This window comes from Chroicocephalus ridibundus, chromosome 19, assembly GCF_963924245.1.
Source record: "Chroicocephalus ridibundus chromosome 19, bChrRid1.1, whole genome shotgun sequence".
In the NCBI taxonomy this organism is placed as follows: Eukaryota; Metazoa; Chordata; class Aves; order Charadriiformes; family Laridae; genus Chroicocephalus; species Chroicocephalus ridibundus.
The window spans coordinates 1,129,588-1,155,288 of NC_086302.1; the positions used below are offsets into that span (position 1 = coordinate 1,129,588).

Sequence of the window (25,701 nt, forward strand, 5' to 3'; positions counted from 1 at the left end):
TGGCAGCCAGCCCTGCTCCTGCGTGTTGGTGCCCACCCTGTGTGGGCAGCGGTGCTGGGAGCCAGTGGGGGGGGGGTGTCTGTGCCTGCCCCAGAGCTCGACACCGCTGGGAAGGGCAGGTGCCACATGGCAAGGCCATGGCCATACGCCAGGAAGCACAGGAGGCAACAAGCTTCGGTCATCATTTTTACCAGCCAGGTACAGAGCTCTGAGCAGCTACTCGGCGGCAGAGGGTTGGTTACTTTTGGTTTGGTTTGGTTGGTTTTGTCTGGGTTGGTGTTTTGTTTTTTGTTTTTTTTTACAATCAAAGAAATCAAAATGTGACCCGAGTTTACAGAAACAGAAATCAAGGCTCTACCCTAGGGTCTGAAGACCAGCTCGCAGCGCAGCCGGGCTTCCCCTCCACCCTGCGGCCAGCGATCGGTGCTGGCCAAGAGCCCCCTCGTGCCTTTCCATCGAGGGCTGAGGTCCTGGTCCCTCCCAACCAGCCCCTCCATCCTGTCCCGCTGCTGCTGCCTGCGTTCCGCCAGGCGCTGCCGTGGCCAAAGCCTTCCCCTTCCCTCGTCCAAAGTGCTTTGATTCCTCGTGGGCCCGGCTGGCTGGGAGCAGAGCGGCTCCAGCATCTTCATCCTCTGCGTGGCTGCTCTGCTCCGCACCCACAAGCCAAGCTGCGGCCAGCTCGGAGGAGGTGCTGGCTCTGGGCACAGGCCTCGAGACCAGTTAAAAAGAAAAAAAAAAAAAAAAAAGGCAAAATAAAGCTGTAGTACTTAGGAAAGTGAAACCAACACCATTTTTGCATAAATATCATCAAGGCCGTGGAGGCTAAGGCTGTTTGCTTCCTGTATTAAGTTAGTTGCCAGTTCCACACTCGTCCGTTGACCTGCCCAGGTCCCTGAGATTTGGATTCCTGTCCGCGGGGCACCAGTCCTGCGGCGTCGTCCTTCAGGCCGTCTCTCCCTGTCCGTCTACAAGGCAGGAGGGAAGAGCCCATCAGCTTCGCACAGCCCTGCCCCACGGCTGGGCTCTCCCAGCCATCCCGGTGCCACCCCAGCCCCGACACGGCCCGTGTGCCGCGTTGGGAGCCCACAGCTCAGGACCCTGTAGCTCAGGAGCCCGAGCATCCCATGGCGGGGCTGAACCGGGTCCCCATCCCACGTACCTTGTGCAGGGAGGCTCTGAGCCGGCGGCTCTGCGGCACTCCTGCTCTCCGTCCCCGAGGCCGCCGTCCCTGCCGGCTCGCTCTTAGTCCTGCTCTCGTCCGACAGCGCCTCCTTGGCCTTCCCATCCGGCACGGGGGAGCCCAGCGCCTCCGTCCCCGGCGCCTTTGGGCTCAGGGGGGAAGGAGCCGGTCCCGGGCCAAGCGAGGGCTTCTTGGCTACCGGAGGGGGAATCTTGCCGGGTTTTCGGTGGGTTTGCGCCTTGCCGGGGCCCTGCTGGGCGGCAGCCGGGGCTGCCGAGCGCTGCCCAGAGAAATTCATCAGCTCGGCCACCAAGTTCCTCTTCAGGTCGGCCTGCGCCTCGGGGGACGAGGCCGTCTCGATCACCAGCTTCTTGGAGCTCTTGGCGAAGATGAAGCTGGCGGTGGAGGCTGGCGACTTGTTCCTGGGGGAGAGCTGGCCGTCCCCGGGGGGTCCCTCGGGGTCCGGCAGAGCCGCTCTGCTGCCCGGCGGCTTCTCCGCAGCCTCGCCGGAGGACAAGGCGGCTGCCTTGAGGTGCACAGCGTGGTGGAGCTGGTTCGAAGGCACCGCGTCTTTGGCAGGAGGGGGCTGCCGCGTGGACAGGGACCGGCGGACGGGCTTCTGGGGCGCCGGCCGCTCCTCGGCCCCGGCCCCGGCAGGCGGCTCCACGCTCACGGAGCGCAGCCGCACCATCTGCAGCAGCGAGGGCGTGACGATGGGCAGGCTGGCGTCCTCCTTGGGCACGGGGCCGCTCTTGCTCCGCGACACCGGCTCCTTCTTGGCGTCCGGCTGGGGGCCGTTGGCTGCCTTCTTAAGGCTGGTTTGGGGCAGCAGAGCCGGAGCCGAGGGTGGGGGGAGAGGCGGCGGTGGCGGCACAGTGGCCTCGGGAGGGGGCTTGGCAGGGGAAGGTGGCTGCGGTGCCCCAGCTGGTGGCCCTTGCTGCTGGCTGCGTGAGGAGACGGTGGCCGAGAACGAGGAAGACGCAGCCCCCGGCATCGGTGCTGCTGTCTGCCTGGCCACCGGAGCCGGTGAAGCATCGGGCAGGCTGGAGAAATAGGCTTCATCTGGAGGGGGGAAGTCCGCCATGGACAGGTCGTGCTCCTCAGGAGCTGGCGGGGGCGGCGGGGGCCAGGCGGCGTCGGTGGGGGACTCGCTGGCGGCCTGGGGGCTCCCCTCCGCCTTCTTTGCCGGCGGGGGAGGCGGGTGGTAGGCAGGTGGCGGCGATGGCGGTGGAGACTTGCCGCTGGGCTTGGCCGAGGGCTCCTGGCCGGCAGTGCTGGGTGCCAGCGGGTCTGGAGAGGGGAGGAGGGGGCCGGCGGGGGCCGCGGGCTGCTGGGGCTTGGTGGGTGGCGGGGAGAAGGGAGCGGGCACCTTGGGGTGCGGCGGGATGATGAACCGGTCCGAGCGGCACGGCAGCGCCTCGGGGGGGGCCGGGTCCGAAGCCGAGGAGGAGATGGAGGTGAGGGAGGAGGACACCGAGAGCGCAGGTGACTGCAGGGAGCAGAGCCGGTCCGACTTCGGGGGCTGAGCCCTGCCCGGGGACACGGAGGCGGGTCCCAGCCCCTTGGCGGGCAGCGTGGGTGTCCCGCTCTGGCTGGAGTAGCCGCTGGAGGGGGACATGGTGCGGTCAGACCCATCCGGGCAGCTCCACTTGGGCTGAGCCTGGGGCTCCCTCAGCACCACCGTCACCCCGGGGCTGCCCCGCGAGGCCTCGGGGGAGCTGGTGCCAGCCAGGCTCTCGGAGCGGAGGCTGCTGGTCTCGCTCAGCGACGACGGGGAGAAGACCTCATCCTCAGCCGTGGGGCTGAAGGGCTCGGGGTGCGGGGACCAGGGCGTGCTGCTCTCCCGCTGGGACCGCCGGTCGGGCTTGGGGGGCAGCCCCAGCACCTTGGGCTCCCCCTCGGCTTTCTGGTGCAGCGAGTAGGTCCTGCGAGGGGGGGCCGGGGGCTTCTTCATCTTCCTGAGGGAGACGCTGCGGGTGGAGGAGCGCTCGCTGGCCAGGCTGCCCGTGTCCGAGCCCTCTGCCTGGCTGCTTGTGCTGTAGGCAGGGGATGCCCGGCCGCTGCTGCCCCCAACAGCCAGCAGCCCGGGGGCCGCAGGCGTGGGGCCGGCGGTGGGCTTGGAGCAGGAGCTGGCGAAGCTGACGGAGCTGTAGACGCTGACTTGGTCGGTGTCGGAGCGAGCCGCCATGTCCACCTCACTGCGCGGCCCTGCCTCGGGCTGCCCAGAGCCCCCCTGGGAGGAGATGGTGGAGCTGTTGGAGACGATGGTCTCCGTGGACTGCGAGTGGCTCCAGTTGTCGCTGGAGGACGAGGGCTCACGGCTGCGGGCGCTGCGCTCCGAGAAGCGGGTGAGGGAGCGCACCGAGGCCGGGCTGGACGACACCAAGCTGCAGCGGCTCAGCGTCCGCACGCTGCTCCGTGTCAGGGCCACCACGTCCACCATGGGAGGCAGGATGGCATTGGGGATGATCTTGGACATGTAGGTGCCCTGGGGCGAGATGGACATGACGGGGCCCAGCAGCTCCGGAGGGCTGGTGTTGGTGGTCATGCCCGGCACGGCCAGTGACTTTGGCCTCACCATGGGCGACAGCTTGGCCGCCGTCTTCCTCCCCACCAACATGTCGTCGTAGTAAACCCGGTCAATGTGCTTCTGCAGGGCTGCGTCCGCCTCCTCCAAAGCTCCCAGGCAGACGCGGGCGCCCCCGGGGACAGCCAGCGGCTGCAGCTTCCCGTCGATGGTGGGGATGCGGACGGCATCGCCGGAGACCTGCCCGCCGTTCAGCAAGAGCTGCGGCGCCTGGCTGCCCCCGCGCCCCACCTGCCCTCGCCCATCGGCATCAGGGCGTCCCTTGGCTTCCCGGCTGTTCCTGAGACCTGGGAGCAGGGAGAGACGAACATGGCGTGATCCCAAGGCAGACGCACCAAGCCAAGGCAAACCGAGCCTGGGCAACGAGACCAGACCCTAAAAATCCCCCCTTGCCCCCGAGGCTTACCCAGCTCCTTCTGGACATGCTGGGGGATGCCCAGCACCGTCGTCCTCCTCTCCTTCCTCTTCTTGCCAGCCCTCTCCGAGGATTTGGGAAAGGAGTCGTGCGGTCGGAAGGTGGAACCTGCGAGAGGCATGAGCTGGCGTGAGGGGGGCCCTGGCCAGGGCGTCCCCAGCGTCCCCAGCTCCCCCCCACTGCCGGAGATGCTCCAGGACAAGCTGGGCTGGGCTCAGGCGCTCGGCACAGCCCGGAGAAGCACCAGCAGCTGCCAAAGAGCTGCTGCACAGTCTGAGCAGGGAGGAGACGGTGTCCGTCCGTCTGTCTGTCCCCCTCGCCCAGCCCCAGCGCTCTGACTCAGCCAGCGTCCCTCTCTTCTCTCCAAGGGCCCCAACTCCCCGCGCTGGCTCCTGGCCACGCCAACACAGAGCCCAGCTTTCCTGCCATGCACCCCGGCCCCCCTCGCGCCCCCTCAGCTCGTGTCCCTTGTCCTCGCAGCCCCCCAGCCGAGTACCTTTCCGCTGGATCATCTCGGAGCGGATGGAGAGGGCGTCCTCGGAGGTGCTGTCGGTGGCACAGGAGGCTGCCCGGCTCCGGAGGGACACGCTGTCATCCTCCGAGGATGCGCAGGACTGCGTGGGCAGAGAGCGGGCTCAGGCGGACCCTGGGCTGCGGGAAAGGAGCTGCCCCGGCCCCCGCCAGGCCCCTTCTCCGCCGCAAACTGACTCCGCAGCCCAGCGCTGCCGAGACAAAAGCTTCTCCGAGGGCCAAAGGCTGAGTCAGCCACGCCGGCATCCAGAGTCCTCCCACCAGAGCGGGGCCGGGAGCAGCCCCAGGGACCCCGCGTGGCCTCGCAGCCCCCCGGAGAGCAGGCGAGCCGGGGTCGGGTCCACCAGAGGAGCACCCGAGGCAACCACCGGCCTCACCACCATGCCAAGCCGAAAATGGCCCCATGGCTGCGCCCAGCCCTGCTGTGCCCCAGAGCCCGGGGCTGGAGGGCTGCCATGGCTGGGAGAGGGGTGCAGGGCTGGGGCGGTGGGGGGACAGGGACAAGCAGGCAGTGATGTGGCTGTGCTGGGGACGCACAGATGGCATATTTCCCCCTGGGCACGGCCGGCAGCACAGCTCTCAGTGCCTCCCCCACCCCTCCAAAGCATCACGGCACAGGCGGAGGTCGGGATGAGACACATCCGCGTGAACCACCACCCAACCCCTCCACCACACCGCCCTGAGCCACCCCAGCTCCCCCCGCGGCTCTGCCCCCCCCGGTGGCTCCCGGCCCCCCGCTTCCAAGGGGTTAAGGGAGCCGAGAGCCAGCGGGAGGCAGTGGCTTGAGCAAACATCGATGACAGCGGGGTCAGAGCCCAGGGAAGCGGCAAAGCCCAGCTTGGCCAAGAGGGTGGGAGTTTCTCCTCGTCAGCAGCCAGAGAGGGGCCCGGCCACGGGGCTGGATATAGACGATGGTCCCCATCGCACCACCCCGTCACCCCACCTCGCTCAGGGCTGCTAGGGGACACCAGTGGGGCAGGACGGGGGGGACAGAGGGATGGGGGCATGGTGGGTGTCCCTGGGCAGAGCAGGACATGGCAAGGCTGAGGACGGGGACAGGGGCAAAGGGGATAACGCTGAAGGACGAACATTCCCTTCCCACCCCACAAACCCCCCGGCCACGGTCCCACAGCCCCAGCCGGTTCCCCACCTGCTCCCAGCCCCCAGAGCACCCGGGGGGACAGAGGAGCCACCCGCTGTCCCCTCACCCCCAGGGCGCCCCGAGAGCGCTGCAGGGCAGCGCCGGCTCCTCGGCAGGGCTCACCTGGAGGCTGCTGGTGTCCCCGTGGTCCCAGGCACTTTTGGTCTGCTTCTGCTTCTCTGGGGAGGGAAGGCAGGGGGTAAATCCCCGCGGGGGAGCCGCCAGCCAGCCAAGCGGCTGCCGAGTGTGGCGGTGCCGCCCGCACACCCCAGCCACCGCCGCCAGCCCCGGCCGGACTCCGGTCAGCCCCACGGCGCCGCCCACGCAGCCCGGCCAGCCAGCAGCGTCACCGGGCCACCCAGGGGCTGGGGACACCTACCCTGGTGCTGCAGGGACTTCAGTCCCTGCTGGGCCTGGTTGTGCAGCTCCTCCAGGTGCGGGGGCCGCGTGCTGGGGAAGAAGACGTTGTCGGGACATTCCTCGCCCGCCGTGTACTGCACACTCAGCCGCTTCTCGGCCTCGCCCTTGGCAGCGCCTGCGGAGACAGAGGGATCAGCTCAGTGTTACAGAATCATAGAATAGTTTGGGTTGGAAAGGACCTTTAAAGGCCATCTAGTCCAACCCCCTGCCCTGGGCAGGGACACCTTCAACCAGCCCAGGTTGCTCAGAGCCCCGTCCAACCTGGCCTGGAATGGTTCCAGGGATGGGGCATCCACCACCTCTCTGGGCAACCTGGGCCAGGGTCTCACCACCCTCAGCGTAAAAACTTCCCCCTTAGATCTAGTCTAAATCTACCCTCTTTTAGTTTAAAACCATTACCCCCTTGTCCTATCGCAACAGGCCCTGCTAAAAAGTTTGTCCCCATCTTTCTTAGAAGCCCCACTTTGGAAGGGGCTCCAAGGTCTCCCTGGAGCCTTCTCTTCTCCAGGCTGAACCCCCCCAGCTCTCTCAGCCTGTCCTCCCAGCAGAGGGGCTCCAGCCCTCCCAGCATCTCCGGGGCCTCCTCTGGCCCCGCTCCAACAGCTCCGTGTCCTCCTGAGGTCCCCAGCGCTGGAGGCAGCACTGCAGGGGGGTCTCCCCAGAGCGGAGCAGAGGGGCAGACTCCCCCCCCTCGTCCCCCTGCCCACGCTGCTGGGAATACAGCCCGGGATGTGGGGGGTTTCTGGGCTGCCAGCACACGTTGCCGGCCCATGGCCAGCTTTTCATCCCCCAGTAGCCCCAAGTCCTTCTGGGCAGGGCTGCTCTCCATCCCCACATCCCCAGCTGGTGCTGGGACCGGGGCTTGCCCCGACCCAGGTGCAGGACCTGCACTTGGCCTTGATGAACCTCATGAGGTTCACATGGGACCACTTCTCCAGCCTGACCAGGTCCCTCTGGATGGCATCCTGTCCCTCAGCCATGTCGACCTGGTGTCGTTGGCAAACTTGCTGAGGGTGCCCTCACTCCCACTGTCCATGTCATTGATGCAGATGGGGGGACGCAGCTGCGCTCCCAGCAACGCACCCCACCCATAGGATGCAGCTCCAGCGAGTCGGGAGAAGCACCGGGCGATGACAGCCGGCCCGGGATGACGTTATCCTGCTCCTCTCCAAACCGGGTGAGAACTCATCTCCCTTGGCTCTGCCTGGTCGGTCGATATGCCGGAGTCAGGCTGTCTCTGCCGCAAAGCCCCAGGGTTTTCTCCGGCCAGAGCGGAGCTGGGGCACGGCACCACCCTCCTCCCCAGCGCCTTCGTTAGGAGCAAACGAGGCAGTGGGTTGTGTGGGGCTGTGGGCAGCTGAGCGGAGAAGGGGGTATTAAATGAGGATAGAAAGATGATGACTTTCCCTTTGGAGGGTTGCATCATCCCCAGGCCTTGCAAAGCACCCCGAGAGCAGGGACTCGCCCTGTGCCCAGCGAGGCTGGGAACTGCACAGATGAGGGAAACTGAGGCACAGAGAGCCCAGAGGACCCGAATCCTTCCTCCGAGCCCCCCAGGTGCTGGAGACCCCATTTGCCATGCCAGGGCTGGCACGGGGCCCTCCACACCCCGTCTCGCAGCCCCCTCCCCACAAACCATCGCCAGCACCCTGGGGTGCCCACCACCGGCTCCAGGCACTTGCTGGGGGCTTCACCCGGCGTTGCCTGGCCAGGGGACTGCTGGCACAGCCCTGCCTGCTCCTGCCTGCGCGCCGCTGCCTGCCGCGAAGCCTCAAACTCTTCCTGCCCGGAAAAAAAACAACTTGAGGCTGAGGAAGGGAAGGGCGAGACCAGGAAACCGATGGGGCTGGCGGCAGCACCCCGGGGACACGAGTACCCGCCGCTCAGCATCGCCGGCGCCACGCACCCATCCTCTGTCCCCCATGTCCCCCGTCCCCTCCTGGCCAGCCCGGCCAGGCAGCGAGGCGGCCGCGCTCTGGCTCCGCCGCACAAAGGAGCAGGCCCCGAACAATGGAGCCGGCCCGCCCTGCCGCGCCATGCCGCCACGCCACGCCGGCCTCTGCCTCCGCCGGCACGGCGAGCGGGCACCGGGGGCACAGCCGGGCTGGGGGAACAGGTCGTGGCGCAGGGGACCCCTGTGCTGGCGCAGGGTCCCCGCAGGGGACACAAGAGACCCACAGCCCTCCCACCATCGTGTCCCCCTTCCCCTAAATCCTTTTCTCACACAATTTTGGCAGCCCCTCGCCCAAACCGCCCCCCCCCCGGCCCCAGCACATTCAGAGACGCCTTCCACCAAGAGGACCGCAGTGATTTATTGCAATAACTTCCTGGCGGACGAGGCTGGGGCCGGGGTGACCTTCCCTGCCCTCCCCCTGGGGTCACAGCCCCCCTGCCCGCTGCGGGTGGGTGAGGACCGGTGCGGGGCAGGCGGGGGTCCTGGCGGGCAGGGGTTGTGTAAGGACAAGGTGCTGCTCCCTCCCTCCCTCCCTCCCGCTCACTCACCCTTCTTCTTGAAGAAAGCCAGAAGCGAGGAGAGGTTCCTGCCCATGAAAACCACCATGGTGGACGGGGAGTGGGTCTGGGCCCCACGGGGGCTCCGTTGGTCCCCGCGGGGGCTCCGCTGCCCCCCACGGAGGCTCTGCCTATTGTGCCGCGGCGGCTCTCGCTCAGCCGTGAGCCGGTGAGGAGGATGCCGGCGGCCCCCAGCTCCCTCCCTGCATCCTCATCCGCACGGCAGGAGGATGCTCGGCCGGGCGAGGAGGCTCCGGCGCAGCTGCCTGACCCTGGGGACGGCTGCGCGGTGGCAGGAGGGGACAGCCCCAGCTGCGCCCACCGCACTCCTCAGTCACGGGAGGAGGACAGCAGGGGGGGCCCCTCCTCTGGCCTCCCCGCTCGCCCCCAGCCCTCCCGCCTCCTCCCACACACAGCATGGCCGGCAGGGATCCATCCTGTTGGGCTGGGATTTCCCCAACTCCCCGCTCTTGCACCCCTGGGACCCTCCCCAGGACACTCCTCGCTTGCGCTCCACTGGGTGCAGCATCCCTGCAAACCAGTTGCTCGCTTCCACAACCGTGCATCCAACTGGGAGGAGGTGGGAGGCTTCTCCTCCAGCGAGCACTGTCCTTTGGGCTGTGCTGGCATTCCCCCTCCTTGTCCATCCCCGGTGCCCCCAGGACCCGGCGCCCACCGTGGTCCCCCCATCCCTGCCAGGGAGAGCCCTGCTCCGGGCACGGCTCAGACCGCAGCGGGAGGACACGAACCATCACCGGGCAAAGGGTGTTTGTCCTTAGGGACTGGGCGTCCAGCACGGCTACGTCACGGTCACGAGAGCTGGTGGCACTGGGGGAGAATGAGGTCTTGGACCAGTCTAACCAGTAGCTCCAGCTGCTGGTGCGGAGGCACGTGAAGGCAGGGGCAGAAATGCCCCTGGGTGGTCAGGCAGCGGCACAGACTGTGGCACTGGCGGCCACCCATCCCCACCGCACAAGGTGCTGCGCAGTGCGAAGAGGAATTTGCCCTGTCTGTCAGCGCCGGGTGCCCAACACCTCAGGGAGCTCCGTCCCTTCCACCTCCAGGCGTTTGGCCCCAAAAGGTGAAGAGCTCCCAGTGTTAACCCAGCAGGCAGGGCTGTCCTCGTGCCAGCCAGGAGCCGACGTGTCAAACCCTCCTTCCCCTGCCCTGCCAGCTCCCCGCGGGCTGCGCACAGGGTTTATTGACACAGGAGAGAGGTTTGGCCGCAGACGGAGCAGCGTCACCCAAAGCAGTGAGGTCCCCACCAGACCCCAGGCGTTGATCGTGCAGCCCGAGGGACAGTCTGACCTTGCAAAGGGCACCTCTGCGTCCCCGCCAGGCACCTCTGGGCTCAGGGAGGATTTCTTCCCCTGCATGCCCCTAACAGCCCTGCAGCCCCCGCTGTGCACAACCCAGCACCTGCCTCCAGCGCGGGCAGGGTCGGCCCCGCAGCCCACACGCTCACCCAGAGGGTACCGGCGGCCGCAGGCAGACGCTCCCCAGCTCTTTTCACAGCGCGAGTGGAAAAGGGACATAATCAAAGGGCTGAGGATGCACAAAGCGGGCAGCCACGTGCTGTGCTGAACGCTGCCCTCTCCTCTCTGGGCAGCCCGTCACGAGCCCCAGCGACGGCCAGGGCGATGGCGGGCAAACGCAGCCGAGAGTGACGCTGGGTCCATCCCTCCGCGATGGCGTGTAGGGACGGGGCGCACCTGGGACCCCCCAGCACAGCACCATCAGCTCTGCACGCCGGGTAAAGGGGGACAGTCCCCCCCTGTGCTGCCGCTCTGGGGCCCAGGCACAGCTGAGCTTCGCAGCTGATGGCAGCACACATAGAAGGTGCTGCCCAGGGCTGTGAGGACATTCCCAGGTGCCAGCAGACAGATCCAAAGGGCCTCAAGACTGTCCCTTGCTGATGGAGACACGTGTCCCCCTCCCGAGAGTGATACCGCTGCGGCTTGGGGCGGGAGGAGCTCAGCATCACTGGCTGCAATCACCCCAAGGATAATCCGGGCAGGACGCGGCGGCCACCGCCCAGCCGGAGCAGGAGCCCGGCCGCGGAGCAGCCTTGTGCCAAGGGCTGACGCTGGGGAGCGCGGCGGCGTGCGAAGAGCAGCCTCCGCTTCTCCTCCCACTCCCTGCGACCTTCGCTACCGCGTCCTCCTCGCCTGGCCGGCCTCGCCCCGGCTCTGCCACCACACGCCGAAACCTCATGCAAAAGGGACTGGAAAAGGGGGGAAGCCGGGAGGGAGAGCGGGCCCGATCCTGCGGCAGAGGCTGCAGACCTTGGTGGGCTGAGGAAGCCGCCACAGCTGCAGCCGATGCCGGTAGCAACACGCCCGGTCGGAGCTGGCGTCCCATCCCTCGTTGCATTCCTTGCGACGCGCCCTGGATCGCCCCATCCCCTCCAGGCTCGGCGGCGTTGATCTGACACACGTGCCTCGGCTGCACGTGTCAGCGGGATCCTCCCGGAGAAGGAGCCAGAGGCCTCTCAGGGCAGGGAACGCTCTCAAGGACGGTCTCCCTGCCTCGGGGCTGGTATCTACCACCACCGGTGACAGGGATGGTCCGGAGGGAGCAAAGCATCCTCACAGCAAGGCAAAGTGATAGGAAGGGGCAGGGAACCCTGGGCATCACGCCTTCAGCTCTGCCTGCTCCGGCAGAGAGGGCTGGAAGGCACCGGGATGGGAATGGGAAGAGCTGCACGAGGGAGAAACTGGAGCTGAGACCCTGAAGGAACATGGCTGGGGCCGTACAGCCCTGGACCAGCGATGCTGGAAGCGGGATACAGCGCCGTCCCAGCTCCCTCCCAGAGCTGGCTTAGCCACGATGCTGCTCTTCCCACAGGGAGAGCCGGAGGAGGAACTCCTGGCTCCTGTCCCCCTCCTCGCCAGGCCTGTGCCTCCTGCAAGCAGCAGGTTTGGCCGGACTCAGCTGCAAACATCCATCTCTGCCTGCAGCGGCACTGCCCCGACTTGCCTTCTCCCTGCGCAGCAGCGGGTCCTGCGGCGGGAGGCAGGGAACAGGCAGCGCAGCTCCACCACCACTGACTCACCCCAGAAAAATGGGGAGGGGGGGGGGGATGGCAGGCGGGAGGGAAGGGGGCTGCAAGGTCCCCAGGGGAGGAAGGGCTGGAGAACATGCCTGCCCCTGTCCCCCTGCTCAGGCAGATGGAGACCTCGCCCCCCTTCTCCCAGCAGCTGGGACAGTGCAGAAGGCAGCGAGAAGGCAGCGAGAAGACCCCCTGCCCCATGGGGTCGATGCTCTCCCACCAGTTTGGGGCCCCTCCCCGCCACGTTGCTCCCAGGCCTTGGCCAGCACCGTCCAGGCGTGCACCAGGGCTTGGGGACCGCTCTGCTCCCCGTGCTGGAGCCGGGGCAAAGCGGCACTTGCCTGCGGATGCCACAGGTGTGGATAACGCCAACGGGGCGCACCATGAAGCCCAGCCTCAAGAGCCCCCGGGAACAGCCAGCACGTGAACCGCACCACGGCCACGAGAGCCACCCTGCTCCGCTCCAGCACCCAGCCCCTCTGCTCCCTCCGAACCGGCCTCTCCCACTGCAGCACGGCCGGCGGTTCCCCAGCGGGCAGGATGGCACAGGCAGCTCTCCCTGAACCCAAGCCCGTTTATCTTTCCCCTGGGCCCATCATCTCCAGCTCCGTGGTCCCAGGCGGGACCTGGCACCCACCTGTGCCACCCTGCCCTGCCTCTGCTCCCTGGTCTTCGGCTAGGAAGGGAGGCTGGGGGGCCAGTGACCCTGATGGAGGCAACCAGCCCCACCACCCTCACTCCCCAAGCCCTTGTTGTCTCTGTGCAGGATCCGTGCCCTGGACGCACCGCAGGGTTTTGCTCTCTCCATGCAGGATAAGAGCACAATAATATTTACTGTGGCTCCGGCCACGCAGCCCCCCGCTGCCAGCCCAGGGGCTGCAGCCCGCCCTTGGCTCACTGGGGGCTGCCGCTTCGGCCAGGAAAACATCTCCGCAAAGCAAATAAACACGACCCAATCTGCACTGCTGGCTCGACTCTCAAACATGATCCCACGCAGAGGCAGGAATAAAATTAATTTCAAATGGGAAAACAAACTTGAGTCGGTTTCTTCCTCTAAATCATAGTGCAGAAAACTGCCCTGCATCGCTCCGCGCGCCAACGGGCCACGGCAAAGGAGCCAGTGTGGGGAGAAACCCTGCTCGGAGGAGAGCCATCGCCCGGCCAGCCACCTCCAGCGGTGGCTGCTGCCATGGCAGGAGCACGCCCGGCTCTGCAATGGGGCTGCGCCGCAGCCAGCTCGGCCCTGACCGCGCTGCTGCCCCACGCATGGCCCTGTGGTGACATGTGACATCTGCCGTTCCCAACCGTGCGCTAGCTCGGGCCCTGGCGTGAGGGTCTGGCAGCAGCCCACGGCAGGGGTCCCGGCACCACAGAGGAAGGCAGGACCACCCTGATGCCCCACTGTGCCCCACTCCCATCCCCGGCCCCTGTTCCAGCCTGGCAAGCCTCCATCCCACCACATCCCCACCCCGCAGCCGACCCGTCCCCTCCCCAGAGAAGCCACCAAACAGGTTTGAAGGTAAATAACAGCCTTCCCCGGGCCAGGAGCCGGATCCGGGCGGGAACAGCCCAGATGGGGAGCGCGGGGTGGGAGAGGGCGACGGGCAAAGCCTCGAGACCCACGCGGGACCGTGGGGGCAACGCCGACGGCACGCATGGCCAGGGACGAGTCACTGGCACCTGCTCCCTGCCCGGAGCTATGCCAAAGTCCACAGGTTTATTACAGCCCCGCTTCACCTTCCCTCGGTGTCCTTTCCTCCCATGCGCGCTACGGCCACGGCGCCTGCGCCGTTCCCTGCCGCGGTGCTCGGAGCTGGCTGCATCCCCACGGCGCGTGCCGTCATGCCCGGTGTGTTTGCAGGGTACCCAGGGTGCTCTGGAAATGGCAGCCGTGCCTGTCACAGCAGGTACCTGGCACCACGCAAGAGCAAATCCAGGAGACGGATTAGGGACAAGACCTTGCAGGTTTTTTTCCATGCACGGATCTGCCGTCCTGCAGGCAGCACCCAACCCCGCTCCTGCCCGCGGAGCTCTTGCTCGGCAGTGCCAAGGAGCTGCCGATCCTCCAGCAGGGATGGAAACGGACCCGGCGATGTGGGATCGGGGCAGGAGATGGGAGAGGAGCTGTCAGACGGGGCTGGGGCTGCCACCAAAGTGGGGCTGGGGGGACAACCAGCAGCAGAACGGCAGGTCCCGTCCCTGCCTCTTGGTGACGGGGCGGCTGCCAAGCGGGCACGGCACGGCATGTCGGAGCCGAGCGCTGGAGGCAGCTGCCTGCCCGGGACACCCGCAGATCACCTCCTCCCCTGCTCCAGCACCGCTCCAGGAGCAGGAGGGAGCACCGGGAAGAGCTCAGCCCTCCTAGCCAGCAGCGGGATGCCGGCAGGCGAGTCCGGCGTGGCGGTGTGCCGGGCTGGCGGTGCCGGGAGAAAGCGCCTGTGTAAATCTCGGCACGTCCCCCGCCAGGGCGGGCCCCTGCCCTTATCTGCTCCCGGGGCTGTTTGCGGAGCCGGCCCAGCGTGGGTCTGGCACGAAGAGCGGCTGCGAAGGAGAGAAAAGACGCCCAGCGTCGCTCGGCCCACCCCGGAGCTGCGCGGCAAGAGCACGCACCGGTGCTCGCTGCCGGGGAGCCTCGCTGCCACGGGTCACCCCTCGCCCCAAACCTGCCTCCCCTGGGGATTTGCCCCTGCCACCTGCCCCAGCACCCACCGACTGGGGGGTGGGTGCCAGGGGACCCCGCACCGGCTGCAGCCGCATCCCTGCTGGCTCCGCGGGGCGCAGCCTGGCCGGCCGCCACGTTCCTCCACCCTGACTCAGCAGGGCGTCCCGATAAGGAGGCGATAAGAGGCTTCGGTCTCCCTGGTGCTCAAGGACCTTCACCGGCTGCTCCGGCCGGAGGAGAGCCAGGGGATGAAACCCAGAGCACGGCGGGCCCTGCTCCGGCTCGGGGATGGGGGGGTTTGGGACTGGGGAAGCAGAGTGGGAAGCCCCAGCTGGAGAGCAAGGCGGCAGGGAGCAGGTTGCAGGCAGCTGCCTGCGGTGGGTCCAGCGATGCCGGTGGCCCTCAGCCATGCTCCCAAGGGCAGCCTGCCCGGCCAAGCCCGTCACCGCTGCTCTGGCCCTTCCGGATCAAAAGGCAGCGGGTGCCCACGCCGCCCCACGCGTGGAAGAAGCACAAAGGCAGCCGCCGGTGCCTGCCTGGGCCTGACCCGCCGGCAGTGGGCACAGCGGGACCAAAGCGGTGCTCCCGAGGGAGAGATGGGAACTGGGGGATACTGGTCCAGTTGCCCATGAGAAGCAATTAGCCCCTGACTCAAAATCCATAAGCACCCAGGGTCTCGGTGAGGGGCAAGGGGGGACGGGAGCGACCGCGGGGGCTCGTCGGGCGGGTGCCAGCACACCCTGCCCCCAGCCCATGATCCCGGCTGCGCCCTACGAAATGCTGAAGCGACACAATGCAAATTCTTTCGCTTTGTGGCCGCCGCGCCGTTGCCATGGAGCCTCTGCAGAGAACAAACACAACTCGCCCCATGTTTTCTCAGCACCTTCCAACCCCACAGCCTTCGGCCCCAGCACCAGCCCTCGCCTTGCAGGATCGGCCCCGGCTGTACCGCAGGGTCCCACATTGCACCCATTTCAGGGCATCCGAAACGGGGCAGGATCTCTCCCGGCCAGCCCTGGGGAAGGGCCGCAGCGGTGACACGCATCCCACGGCAGCCCCAGGGACTGGCGAGGGGCACCCAAGCCCGGCAGGGGGATGGAGAGGAGATGGAGGTCTGGATGGGGATGGCACAAGGAAAGGGCGAGGACTGCGCCAGGGATGCTCCCACGAGCCCCCAGACCACCTCTCCGCGGGAGAAGGCTCACCCCATCGCCTGCACCCTGCGGCTCCGGGCAGAGGCAAAGGGATGGCGTTGGGCAGAGCTGGAGAAGAGCAGGAGCCCGGTTACGACAGGGGCTGGCCAGTGGCACCCAGCCATTCCCGCGTGGAGACAACGAGAGGATGACTTCGGCAGAGCGGACCCCGCAGCCAGCCGGTGAGGAGAGAGGGACAGCAGAGAGCCTGCGGTGGAGGAGATGCCACCCCTGCAGGGCCATGGGTCACTGCTGTAACCACTCCTGCCTCAGTTTCCCCAGGCGCTGAGCGGATGCCATCGGCTGGGGCATTTCGGCACCCTCTCCCCGTGTGCCCGCAGGGTCTCCCCATCGCGGCCCACGCCTCTCTGGGGTAGTTCTGCTTGGCATGGCGCTCCCCAGGCCTGCCGGGGGTTGACTCCAGACCCTGTTTACCCCGCGGACAGCTCGGCTCACCGCACCGGCGCCGCTGCTGACTGTAAAGACCAAGGGAAACGGGGCAGCCAAGGGCAGGAGGGACAGTGGGGCTGGGGATCCCGTGATCCCTGGGGGGATCCCGGGGGATCCCTGCCCAATTCCCACCACCCTGGACCTGCCATCCCTAATCCTACCGACCCCAGACCCCTGCCCACGTGCCTGTCAAGTCTCCCCCCAACTCAAGCTGGGCTGGGGACACAGGGACAGTTGGCTGGGGACACAGGGACAGTTTAACGACATCAGTGGGGAAATGGGCAGCCCCAGGATGGGGACGACGTTACTGCGAGAGACCTTCCCTGCACTCACCATGCCGCTCTGACGGAGGAACGGCGGAGGGAGCTCATCGGGACTGGGCACCCCGCGGGGCTGATAGTTCAATACATGGGTCCAGGCTCTCGTGGGACCCTTCTCCCTCCTCCTCTTCCCCACAGAAGAGAGTCCCCCCTGCCCCCTCCCCGGATTTTCAGCTGCATCCCTGGAGCCGGAGCATAAAGAAGCGGAGCAATCGGTGCATGGACGGGCAGACAGACAGGCGCAGCGCAGGACGGATGCAGGGGGGAGCAGCCCAGCGCTCTCTGCAAACACTCCCACATCCCCAGGGCGCAGCGAGGGAAACCGAGGCACGGGGCGGGAGCAGAGGCCGGGGAGGAAGGTGACACCGCTGGGACGCCACTTAGAAAAACAAATTGGCAACTAATTCAGCGGACGATCCCCGTCCTGATAGCGCAGGCGAGCCGATGGCTGATCCCCGGCATGTCGGCGCAGCCCCTGCACGCAGCCAGAGGCTCTTCCCCAGCTCCGGCACCTGGGGACAGAGGGCCTGATCCTGCCTCGCCCCAGCACGGGGAGGGCAGGGGGAGCGAACCACCGGCCACAGTGGCTCAGGTCCTGCCCAGCCCCACACCAGGGTGGGCAGAGCAGAGGCAACGAACTTTCCGGCACATCTTCCCCCCAAAAAAGCCACCGAGCCAGGACCCCCCCTGCAGCCCCTCCCCAGGTAGCCCCATCCTACCTGCCCTGGGCTTCCCGGTGCGGCCGAAGGGCCAGGAGGAGCCGGCCTTGACGCCCGCCGGGCTCCTCTTGCGGTGCACGTTGCCCATGAGGCCGCTCTCGCCCTCCACCACGGCTGGGTGGAGGAAGCCGGGACGCTACATGGCGGAGCCGAGTGGGCTCCGGCGTGGCCGCGGCGGCCGCGGGAGACGAGGGCTCTCAGCCACCGGCTCCCATCCCTCCGGCTCCGGCGGAGCTCAGCGCTCGCAGGCGGCTGTGCCGGAGCCAATGGTACAGGCAGAGAGGAGGGGCCTGCCGGGATCACCCGCCGGATCCCACGGCACCCTCCCAGCCCCATCCCTCCGGCAGGGACGCGTGGGTGCCACAGCCAGGCCGAGCGGGAAAAGGGAGAACCCCAGTCCCCAAACATCCCCAGACACGGGGAAGAGCCGGGGACAGCGCTCGCCTTCGTCCCCGCTCCCACCTCCCCAGGAGTTTGCCACGCTCCACCGAGCCGCCTCCATCTCTGCCCGTCCCTGAGCACAGCCCCCACAGCTGAGGCCACGATCCCCCCCCGCAGGTCTTGGGGTCCCAGCCCCCTGGGGACCCCCCAGCCAAGCCTGGCACGGCGCGGCCAAGCCTAGAACAGGACTTCCACGGCCCCGAGGATGGGGGCTGGGTCCGGCTGTTGCCCAACCTCAGGGCGAGCACCCACACGCCCGTAGGTGGATGTTAAACCCCCGCCACCCTCTCCATGGTCGCTCCTGTCCCAGGGCCAAGCCACCGGCGGGCGAGCCAGGAGGACATCTGCATCCGCGTTGGCTCACACTGCCGGCACATCCTTCCCATGCCCTCCCCGGGTGCACCCCGGCTTCCCCCCGCTCCAGCGGAGTTTTGCAAGCACGGAGCAGGCCGGGGCTGGCAGGGGAAGGGCAGCTCCATGCTCCACCAGCTGCCCACACCGCACGGAAAAGCCCGGCCATTGCTGCTTCTGAAACACGTCCGCCAGCCTGCCCCCGCCGAAGCCCAGCTTTCCCTCCTGATTTTTAATTAGAACATTAAATGCTGGGAGGGCAGGGAGGGGTCAGCCGTCCAGGCGGTGGGCAATTCCTGCTGGCAATGCTTATGTTCCTTGGGTGATTCATCAAAGACCGGGGTAAATAGGAAGGAGGGTTTTGTGGGAAAGGCACAAAACTGGGGAGATGATGTAAAAAATAAAAATAAATTAACAGATCAACCAGCAGCTTTGTCCTGACCTCCCAAGGTGAGCAGTAATAAATTAATCTTTGGACTTCAGCCTCCTTCTCCACAATGGAAATAGCGATGGTTCAGTTTCTCACCAGCTTGGTTTGCTGCCCAAAAGGCACACTTGGTGGCCTTTTGTCCACCGTCTTGTGCCACAGAGGGTGCCTGGCACCAGGGCGGCTGTACCCCTGTCCCCGTGCATCTGCTGCCCCGTCTGCTGTGGGAGCTGTGGAGGAACGGGGGATCCAGTGGGAAACTATTCCCTGTTTCCCGTTACCGGCTGTAGCCAGTTCAAGGCACAGCCTTTCCCTCTCGGGGCAGACAGGATTAAACATGGACACGGCCACAAGTGCAGGAGAGTCGAAGGTCTCTGCCCGGCGACTCGGGGAGATGACTTTTTGCCCGGCTGCAGGAGCGGGGTCGGCCAGGGGCATCTCCAGCGCGGGCAGGGCTTCTTCACGCTGCCCAGCACCTCCCGGACCCCCCCGGGACACACATCCCCTCGCAGCAGCTCCAAAACAGGGTGCACGGACCCCCCCGTGCTGCTCAGTCCCCTTCCCCGGTGACGCGGGGAGCTCCTCGGCAGCCCCACACACCAGCTTTCCCAGTGAGGCACTTTCATGTTCCCCCCTGTGAGAAAAGGAGAGGCTGGAGCCTGCGGCTGCCCCAGATACAGCGAGACACTTCCCCCTCGGCTCCCAAAACAGACGCCCTCCGTGCCAGCACCTGCCTTGTGAACGCGGCCACCACCGGCACCGAAGCTTCGCCGCCCCCAGCCGCAGCAACCCACAGCCTCGGAGGTGCGGAGGGGGCTCCAAGGGGGAGCTGCGCCCCGGGAACCCAGCAAAGTGCCGTAAATATCAAGGGGCTAACGGGGTAACCCGCAGCCACGTGGCCTCCCGGGTGCCTCGTTGGGTACCTGGGCAGCTGAGAGCCGCGTGGGCAGCCCCAGCATCCCCACAGACCCCACGGACCCGCGGCGCTGCCCCATCGCTGCCTGGGGACACAAACCCGTCTGAAACCCGCCGACAGGCCGCAGGGCCAGCCGGCTGCTCTCCTCCTTCATCCCGGCCTCGGGTTTAAATCGCTGCACCCAGAAATACGCTTGGGAAGCGTGGCAGGGGAGGGGAAGCACTTCCAGCTTCCCCGGCACACAATTCCCAGCACAGCGGGAACGCTGCAAAACCCAGCTGCGGAGCAGCAGAATGGGGAGCTGGGGGCAAGAGATGCTGCTCCAGCACTCTCCGGGCCAGAAACCTCCGGTTTTATTCACTGAGAGGCCTCTGATAACAGCGAGGAGCTCGGAGGAGGGGGAAGCTGCTCATGAGATACGGATCTTGTCACCACGGCGTGACTGCTTCCAGCACGTCCGATCGTCCCGCAGTCACACGCTCCCGCGGTCACACCGGCCAGCCCAAGCGTGGGGCAGCCGGGACCAGGTTTAGACTAGATATTAGGAGAAATTTTTACACTGAAAGGGTTATTGAGCATTGGAACAGGCTGCCCAGGGAAGGGGTTGAGGCACCATCCCTGGAGGTATTCAAAAGACGGGTAAACGTGGTGCTTAGAGAGACGGTTTAGTGACGGGTTTGGCAGAGTTCAGTTGATGGTTGGACTCGATGATCTGAAAGGTCCCTTCCAACCTGGGCGATTCTGTGATTCTGTGATTCTCTGACCCCTCCACGCTGGCACGGGGGAAGGATCTGCCCCTCCTGGTGTTTTATCCGTCCCTCGTGGTGTTTTCTAAACCTGATCCCTTCGCCGAGCAAACACGGAGCCGAGCTGCCTGAACGAGAAAGGAATTCAGCCCTTGTTCCCTTCACGGGGAAGTAAAGCTCAGCGAGGCAAAGGTAACACAAAAACCCCACTTGAGATCCCCAATCATTAACAGAAATACATAACCAGAAAGGTTTCAAACGATTTCCTGCTCGAGCCGGAGTGAAGGCCGGCTCTGCCGATGACAGCCCCAGCCCGCAGAAGCGGAGGGAGCTCAGCTCCCTGCTCCGGGTAAGGTGTTTTTTAATCCGGAGGGATCCGTGGGGACCAGCCCAGGGCCCCGGCTCCCGCTTGGCAGGGAAATGCTTTTTCACTTCATCGCTGCCCAGCTCTTCACCTTCCAAGGGCTTATGTTCCCATCGCTGCCGGAGTCAAAGTCAATGATGATATTGTCTTATGAAATAAGACCTTCCTTCTAAAGAGAAATATGACTCCGGTGAAATAGTTTTATCGGATCTTATGGAACGTTATTTGCAAGAGTAATTCTCCCAGTTGTCTCCAGGTGGAATAGCTGTGGTTGCAGACACACCTCTCTTTGTTCGCGGGGCCGCTCACCGTTGCCAGCTCAGGCCAGCCAGGGGATTCCTGCTGCTCAGGGCGTCTGAGGTGTCACTCTTTGCGTCCTGCAGATTAACAGATTCGTGCCCACCCACGCGTCAGGGGGACAGTCCCGGGGCGCGGGGGCAGCGGTGCCCACCCCTCTGTTGCCTCCTTCGGCTCCAGAAGCTCAAACTGACGCACAAAGCCTGTGTCTACACCAAAGCACGTGCCGCGCAGCAGCGGAGAACGGGGGAAATCAAGCATCCGGGGAGATTTCCCATCTCGGTGTTATCAGAGCAACACGCGGGGACAGCCCAGCCCCAAATCGCCCCGAGGACTCGGGTGCAACCCCCCCACCCCACGGTGTCGAGCCCGGTGCCACCGGCAGGGTCCCACCGCAGCCCAGCCCCTGCCACTCGCTGCTCACCCCGCACGGTTTGCAACCAGCCCTGGCTCACACTAGGAACCAGCTGCGCGCATTTAAAGCGTTATTTTTAACATCGCAGTGACCCCCCGCCCCCCCCAAGTCAGGAAATCTGCTGCTGCTGGACTAAGCTGGCATCAAAGGGGGAAAAAAAGCCAACCCTCATTTAATATTTCTGGAACATCGATTCCTTTACTTCATCAGGGAATTAAGAAGAATATTGCGAAACCTGGATAAAGCCGTAGCCAAAAAATGGACTAAAACCGCTCGTAGGGAGCGGGACTCCATAAGCACGCACGCGGGGAGCAGGAGCAGGTTCGCTGCTGCCGCGCCGCCGAGGGTTAACGGGCTGCCTTCATCCCGGGGGCTGCAGCAGGAGAAGGAAAAGCTCCCAGGAAAATGCAGCCGCACAGAGCAAATGGAGCCAGCCGAGCACCCCGGTTCCTTGCTCCACATCAGACCCTCGGCACAGCCCACCCGCTCTCCCCGCCTCGGCTCCCATCCCAGGGGTTAATCACTCCTCAGCCTCCAACGGTTACTGTGGAAATAAACATGCTGGGAACAGCGAGGTGCTCGGATACCATGGGGACGGGCCACGGAGGTGCTGGGAGCAGGGGGGCTGTGTACAGGTAAAACAGCCTGGGGCTGGCAGCACCCTGGCAGCCGCCGCACACCCGGGGACGGGGCGTTACAGCAGGAATCATCCTGCGGCAGAGAGTTGCACCGGCACGAAAAGGGGATGGTGCAGCCAGTGGGGCCCGTACGCCCAAACAGGGCAGAGCATCCAGCTGGGAAATGGGAGAGGACTCAGCTTCCAGCTGGGATGGAGCCACCCCCCGCTCAGCATAAAGCCGCTGGTGTTCCCCCCCAGAGAGGTGGCCTGAAACTCGCCCATGAGCAGGATTAGTGCATCTCTCCTCTACACAGCTCAGCTGTTTGAGCGGCCAGAGATGGGATCTCTGATTAGACGGACCCATGGGTTTGATCCAAAGTGGAAATGCTTTCATCCTCCTGCTCCCATGCTTTCAGTGCTGAGCGATTCCGACCCTGCCGACACCAGGTTGGGAACAGGCAGATGCCCAGGCTGAGGAATGAGTCCCGATCCGTGTCTCCCCGGGATGGCTTTCTTCCCTCCCTCCCTCCCCCAGAGCCACCCGAGCCCCTGCGCACCCCCTCCCCACTCCCCCGCAGACGGGACGCACCCGGGATGGTGGGACATGCCCTGTCCCCCCTCCATGACCAAAGCCACCTGCGGGAACAGCGGGATGGACCCGGTCAGACACAGGGGGAAAGCCGAGGGCACCCAGAGCCTACAGGGACCCACAGAATCTCTCCCCGTTCCCCCTCCCACAGCTCCCAGCTGATGTTTGGAAAAATTCCCAGGCTGGGACAGAGTCTGGCCAGCTCGTGGTGTTGGCAGCGAGGCCGACGCAGCCTCTGGGCAGGTCAGAGCTTCCCAACGCGGCGGCCGACACCACCAGCTCCAGCACGCAGCTCTGCAGCCGCCCTCGGGAAGCGGCCAGCACTCGGCATTGCCGGAGCCATCACTGCCTCCATCTCCACAGCTCAGCCCAAACTGCCGCTCGACGCACCCCGACCCCCCTCACACAGGGAAGCGTTATCCCCCTTCTCGTGGGGAAGGATGCTGGTATCCCAGAGGATGCTCGCGGCCACAGCCGGGCCGGAGGCGGTTAAGCAGGGTGGGGCCCCGGCGCGTTCGGCACGCTGGAGGCGCACGGAGAGGCTGATTCAATCACGCACGCAAGCTGCAACCATGGCGCATCCCCGCTGCTCCCCCGCTGCACGCCACCGAGCGAGCGGCGACGCAGTGGAACGTCGGCACCTCCTGGCTCGGCGCACGCCAACGGGGATGCCGCGGGATGCCAGCACGGCCGTGGGCACAGCCCCGAGGGGAAGGGTCCCGCAGCACCTCCATCACCAGCATGGACCGTGGGCAGGCAGGCGCTCCGGGCAGCAACCCCAGGCACGGGGATATCTAATGGAATGGCACAGTGGCAGCGCGGTGACGGCGGACACACCGCTTCGGCGGGGTGTGCTCATGGCAGACAGCGTGGCGAATGGGCTGGGGGTCCCCGAGCTGCGACCCCGATGGGCAGTGACTTCGCATTTCGAGGATTTGCTGGTGAATGTTACAACTTTAGGGGGAAAAAACAAAAAAAAAAAAAGGAGAAGAGGGCTGGCAGAGCTGCGGGGGGCGTTTCTGCGCTGCAAAGAGGAACATCACATGCTCTGGCACATCTCATTTTTTCTGCTCAGGTTTCAGCGTCGGGCCGTGGCAGCAGCGTCCACACACGGCAGGCCAGGAGGGAGGCACCGGCAGCATCCGAGGGACCGGCTGAGCAGAGGGCTCAGCCTCCTCCCGAGACCCTTCTGCCTTTCCACGGCCACTCCTCTCCTATCACAGATCTCCCTGCACTTCTGCAAGTGGTAAACATGCCTGCGTGCAGTGCTGGATGCCTGGAAAATCACTCCCTGGGGCAAATCAAGGAAGAAAGTCCCAGGCGACAGCATCCAGCTGCGTTTGGGTGCCGCAGCATCGGCCTCTCCCTTGGCAAGAGTGCGGTGACGTCCCCGCGGAGGTGCCCTGCAGGGAGGGCAGTGGTGTGACGCAGACAGTGTCCCCGATAGCACGGGGCGGGAGAGGCTGAGCATGTCTCTGCTGCATGGGGTGATACCTCCAGCGACTCCTGCCTCGCCGGGACACCTACTACTGCAAAACAACTGTGCCGAGGAGACGAGCATGACCAGACACGCCGCCACCCATCGCTCTGCTGAAGGTCCCGGCCCATGGGAGGCCAGGCTGAGCCCACGGATCCCTGTAATCCAGCCCCGGGGCAGCGAAGAGAAGGCACCCACAGCACCTTCCACTGCAGGATTGTCCTGGTCAAGGTGGCAGGGACGTGGCTGGGCGATGGAGGCAGCACCCCGCAAACCAGCCGGGACGAGGGCCATATCTAGGACAGGAAGGGCCACACCTGGAGCACGCAAACACCCTGCCCAGGAGGAGGAGAAGGAGGAGGAGGAGGAGGCGGCAGCGGCTGGCATCCCTCCCGGTTTCCCTCAGCCCCAGTGACCTTCTGACTCAGCGGAGAAAGAACCTACCCAGTGAACCGGCACCAGCCCTCGGGGCAGGGGCGAGATTGCACCGGGGACTGCCGGATCCGGCCTGCTGCCACGGCTGCCGCAGCAGAGGCACCATGGCCACCATGGCCACCACGGCCTCCATGACCACCACCACCAGGGCCACCACCTCCTTCGCTCCCCTTCAGCCACCTCTGCTGCCACCATGGCCAGCACCTCCGCCCCTCCTGGCCACCACCGTGACCCCTCTTTGGCCACCACCTCCACCCCTCCTCAGTCACCACCATGACGCCTCTTTGCCCACCTCCACAGCCACCACCTTGACTCCTTTTCAGCCACAACTGTGACCTGTCTTTGGCCACTTCCTTGGCCAGCACCGCCACCTCTCCTTGGCTACCACCGAGACTCCTCTGGCCACCTCCATGGCCACCACCCTGACCCTCTCTGGCTCCTACTACGACCCCTCCTTGCCCACCTCCATGGCCCCCACTGTGACTCCTCCTCGGCCACTGCCATGACACCTCCTCAGCCACCACCTCAACACCTCCTTGCCCACCTCCACGGCCAGCACCCCGACTGCTTCTTGCCCACCAACCCAGCCTCTCCTTGCCCACCTCCACAGCCACCGCCCCGACCGCTCCTTGCCCACCCCTCCACAGCCACACTGACCGCTCCTTGCCCACCCCCCGACCCCTCCTTGCCCACCTCCATGGCCGCCATCCCGATCCTTCCTTGCCCACCACCACGGCCACCACCCCGACCGCTCCTTGCCCACCACCCCAACGCCTCGCCGCCCCCCTCCCCTCCCTTCCCCATCCGCCCCCCCCGCCGCCCCCTCGCCCCTCACCTCCTCCCTCCTCCCCGGCCGGGGGACTGTCGCCCTTTCTCCGCCGCCGCCGGCCGCGGAGCCAGCTGAAGGCCCTCCGCAGCGAGCCCGCCCGGGCCTTCCTCCGCCGGGGGGGGGCCGCCGCCGCCGAGCCGCCGCCGCCCCGCTCCGGCTCCCGCTCGCCGCCCGCCGCAGGTGCAGCCCCGGCGGACATGGCCGCGGCGGGCAGCGCCCCGCACCGCCCCGCACCGCCGGCAGCCGCTGCCCATAGGGCCGGGCCCGCCCGGCTCCGGCTGCAGCCCCGGCTCCGGCCCCGGTCCCCGCTCCGGGCTCCCGCCGAGCGCCCGGCGCCGACGGAAAGTTTCTGCGGGGCGGGGCCGGGCCGCGGGAGGCTCCGCCCGCACCGGCCCCCGCCCCCCCCCGCCCGCAGGTGGCCCCGGTGGCGGTGGAGGGGGGGGGTCCGATGCGGGGACCCTGCCCTTGATGCCACCCGGGGGGGGTCTCCGCGGAAAGGAGAGTCGTGTTCCCCCCACGATGAGTCCCGGCTTTGTCCCCTGGGGACCCGCATTCTGCGGGGGGGGAGCGTGCGGGGACAGCCGGGGACCGCTCTCGCCCCTTGGGACCCTCCG

The 25,701-nt window shown here is 66.3% G+C and overlaps 1 protein-coding gene across 2 annotated transcripts; it reads right to left on the reverse strand.

The window, feature by feature from the left end:
• Positions 1 to 173: 173 nt before the first annotated feature.
• NHSL3 (NHS like 3) lies at positions 174 to 25,421 on the reverse strand. 2 transcript variants are annotated; one of them, XM_063355717.1, is made up of 7 exons: positions 25,094 to 25,421; positions 6,234 to 6,389; positions 5,978 to 6,033; positions 4,679 to 4,796; positions 4,174 to 4,290; positions 1,160 to 4,054; positions 174 to 965 (listed from the first exon to the last, which is right to left on the reverse strand). In XM_063355717.1, the coding sequence occupies exons 1-7, from the start codon at positions 25,284 to 25,286 to the stop codon at positions 943 to 945; spliced, it is 3,558 nt and encodes a 1,185-aa protein (XP_063211787.1). In that variant the 5' UTR covers positions 25,287 to 25,421; the 3' UTR covers positions 174 to 942. The 2 variants fall into 2 exon arrangements, with proteins under 2 accessions (XP_063211787.1, XP_063211788.1); XM_063355718.1 differs by lacking the exon at positions 25,094 to 25,421 and adding an exon at positions 17,182 to 17,424.
• Positions 25,422 to 25,701: the final 280 nt, after the last annotated feature.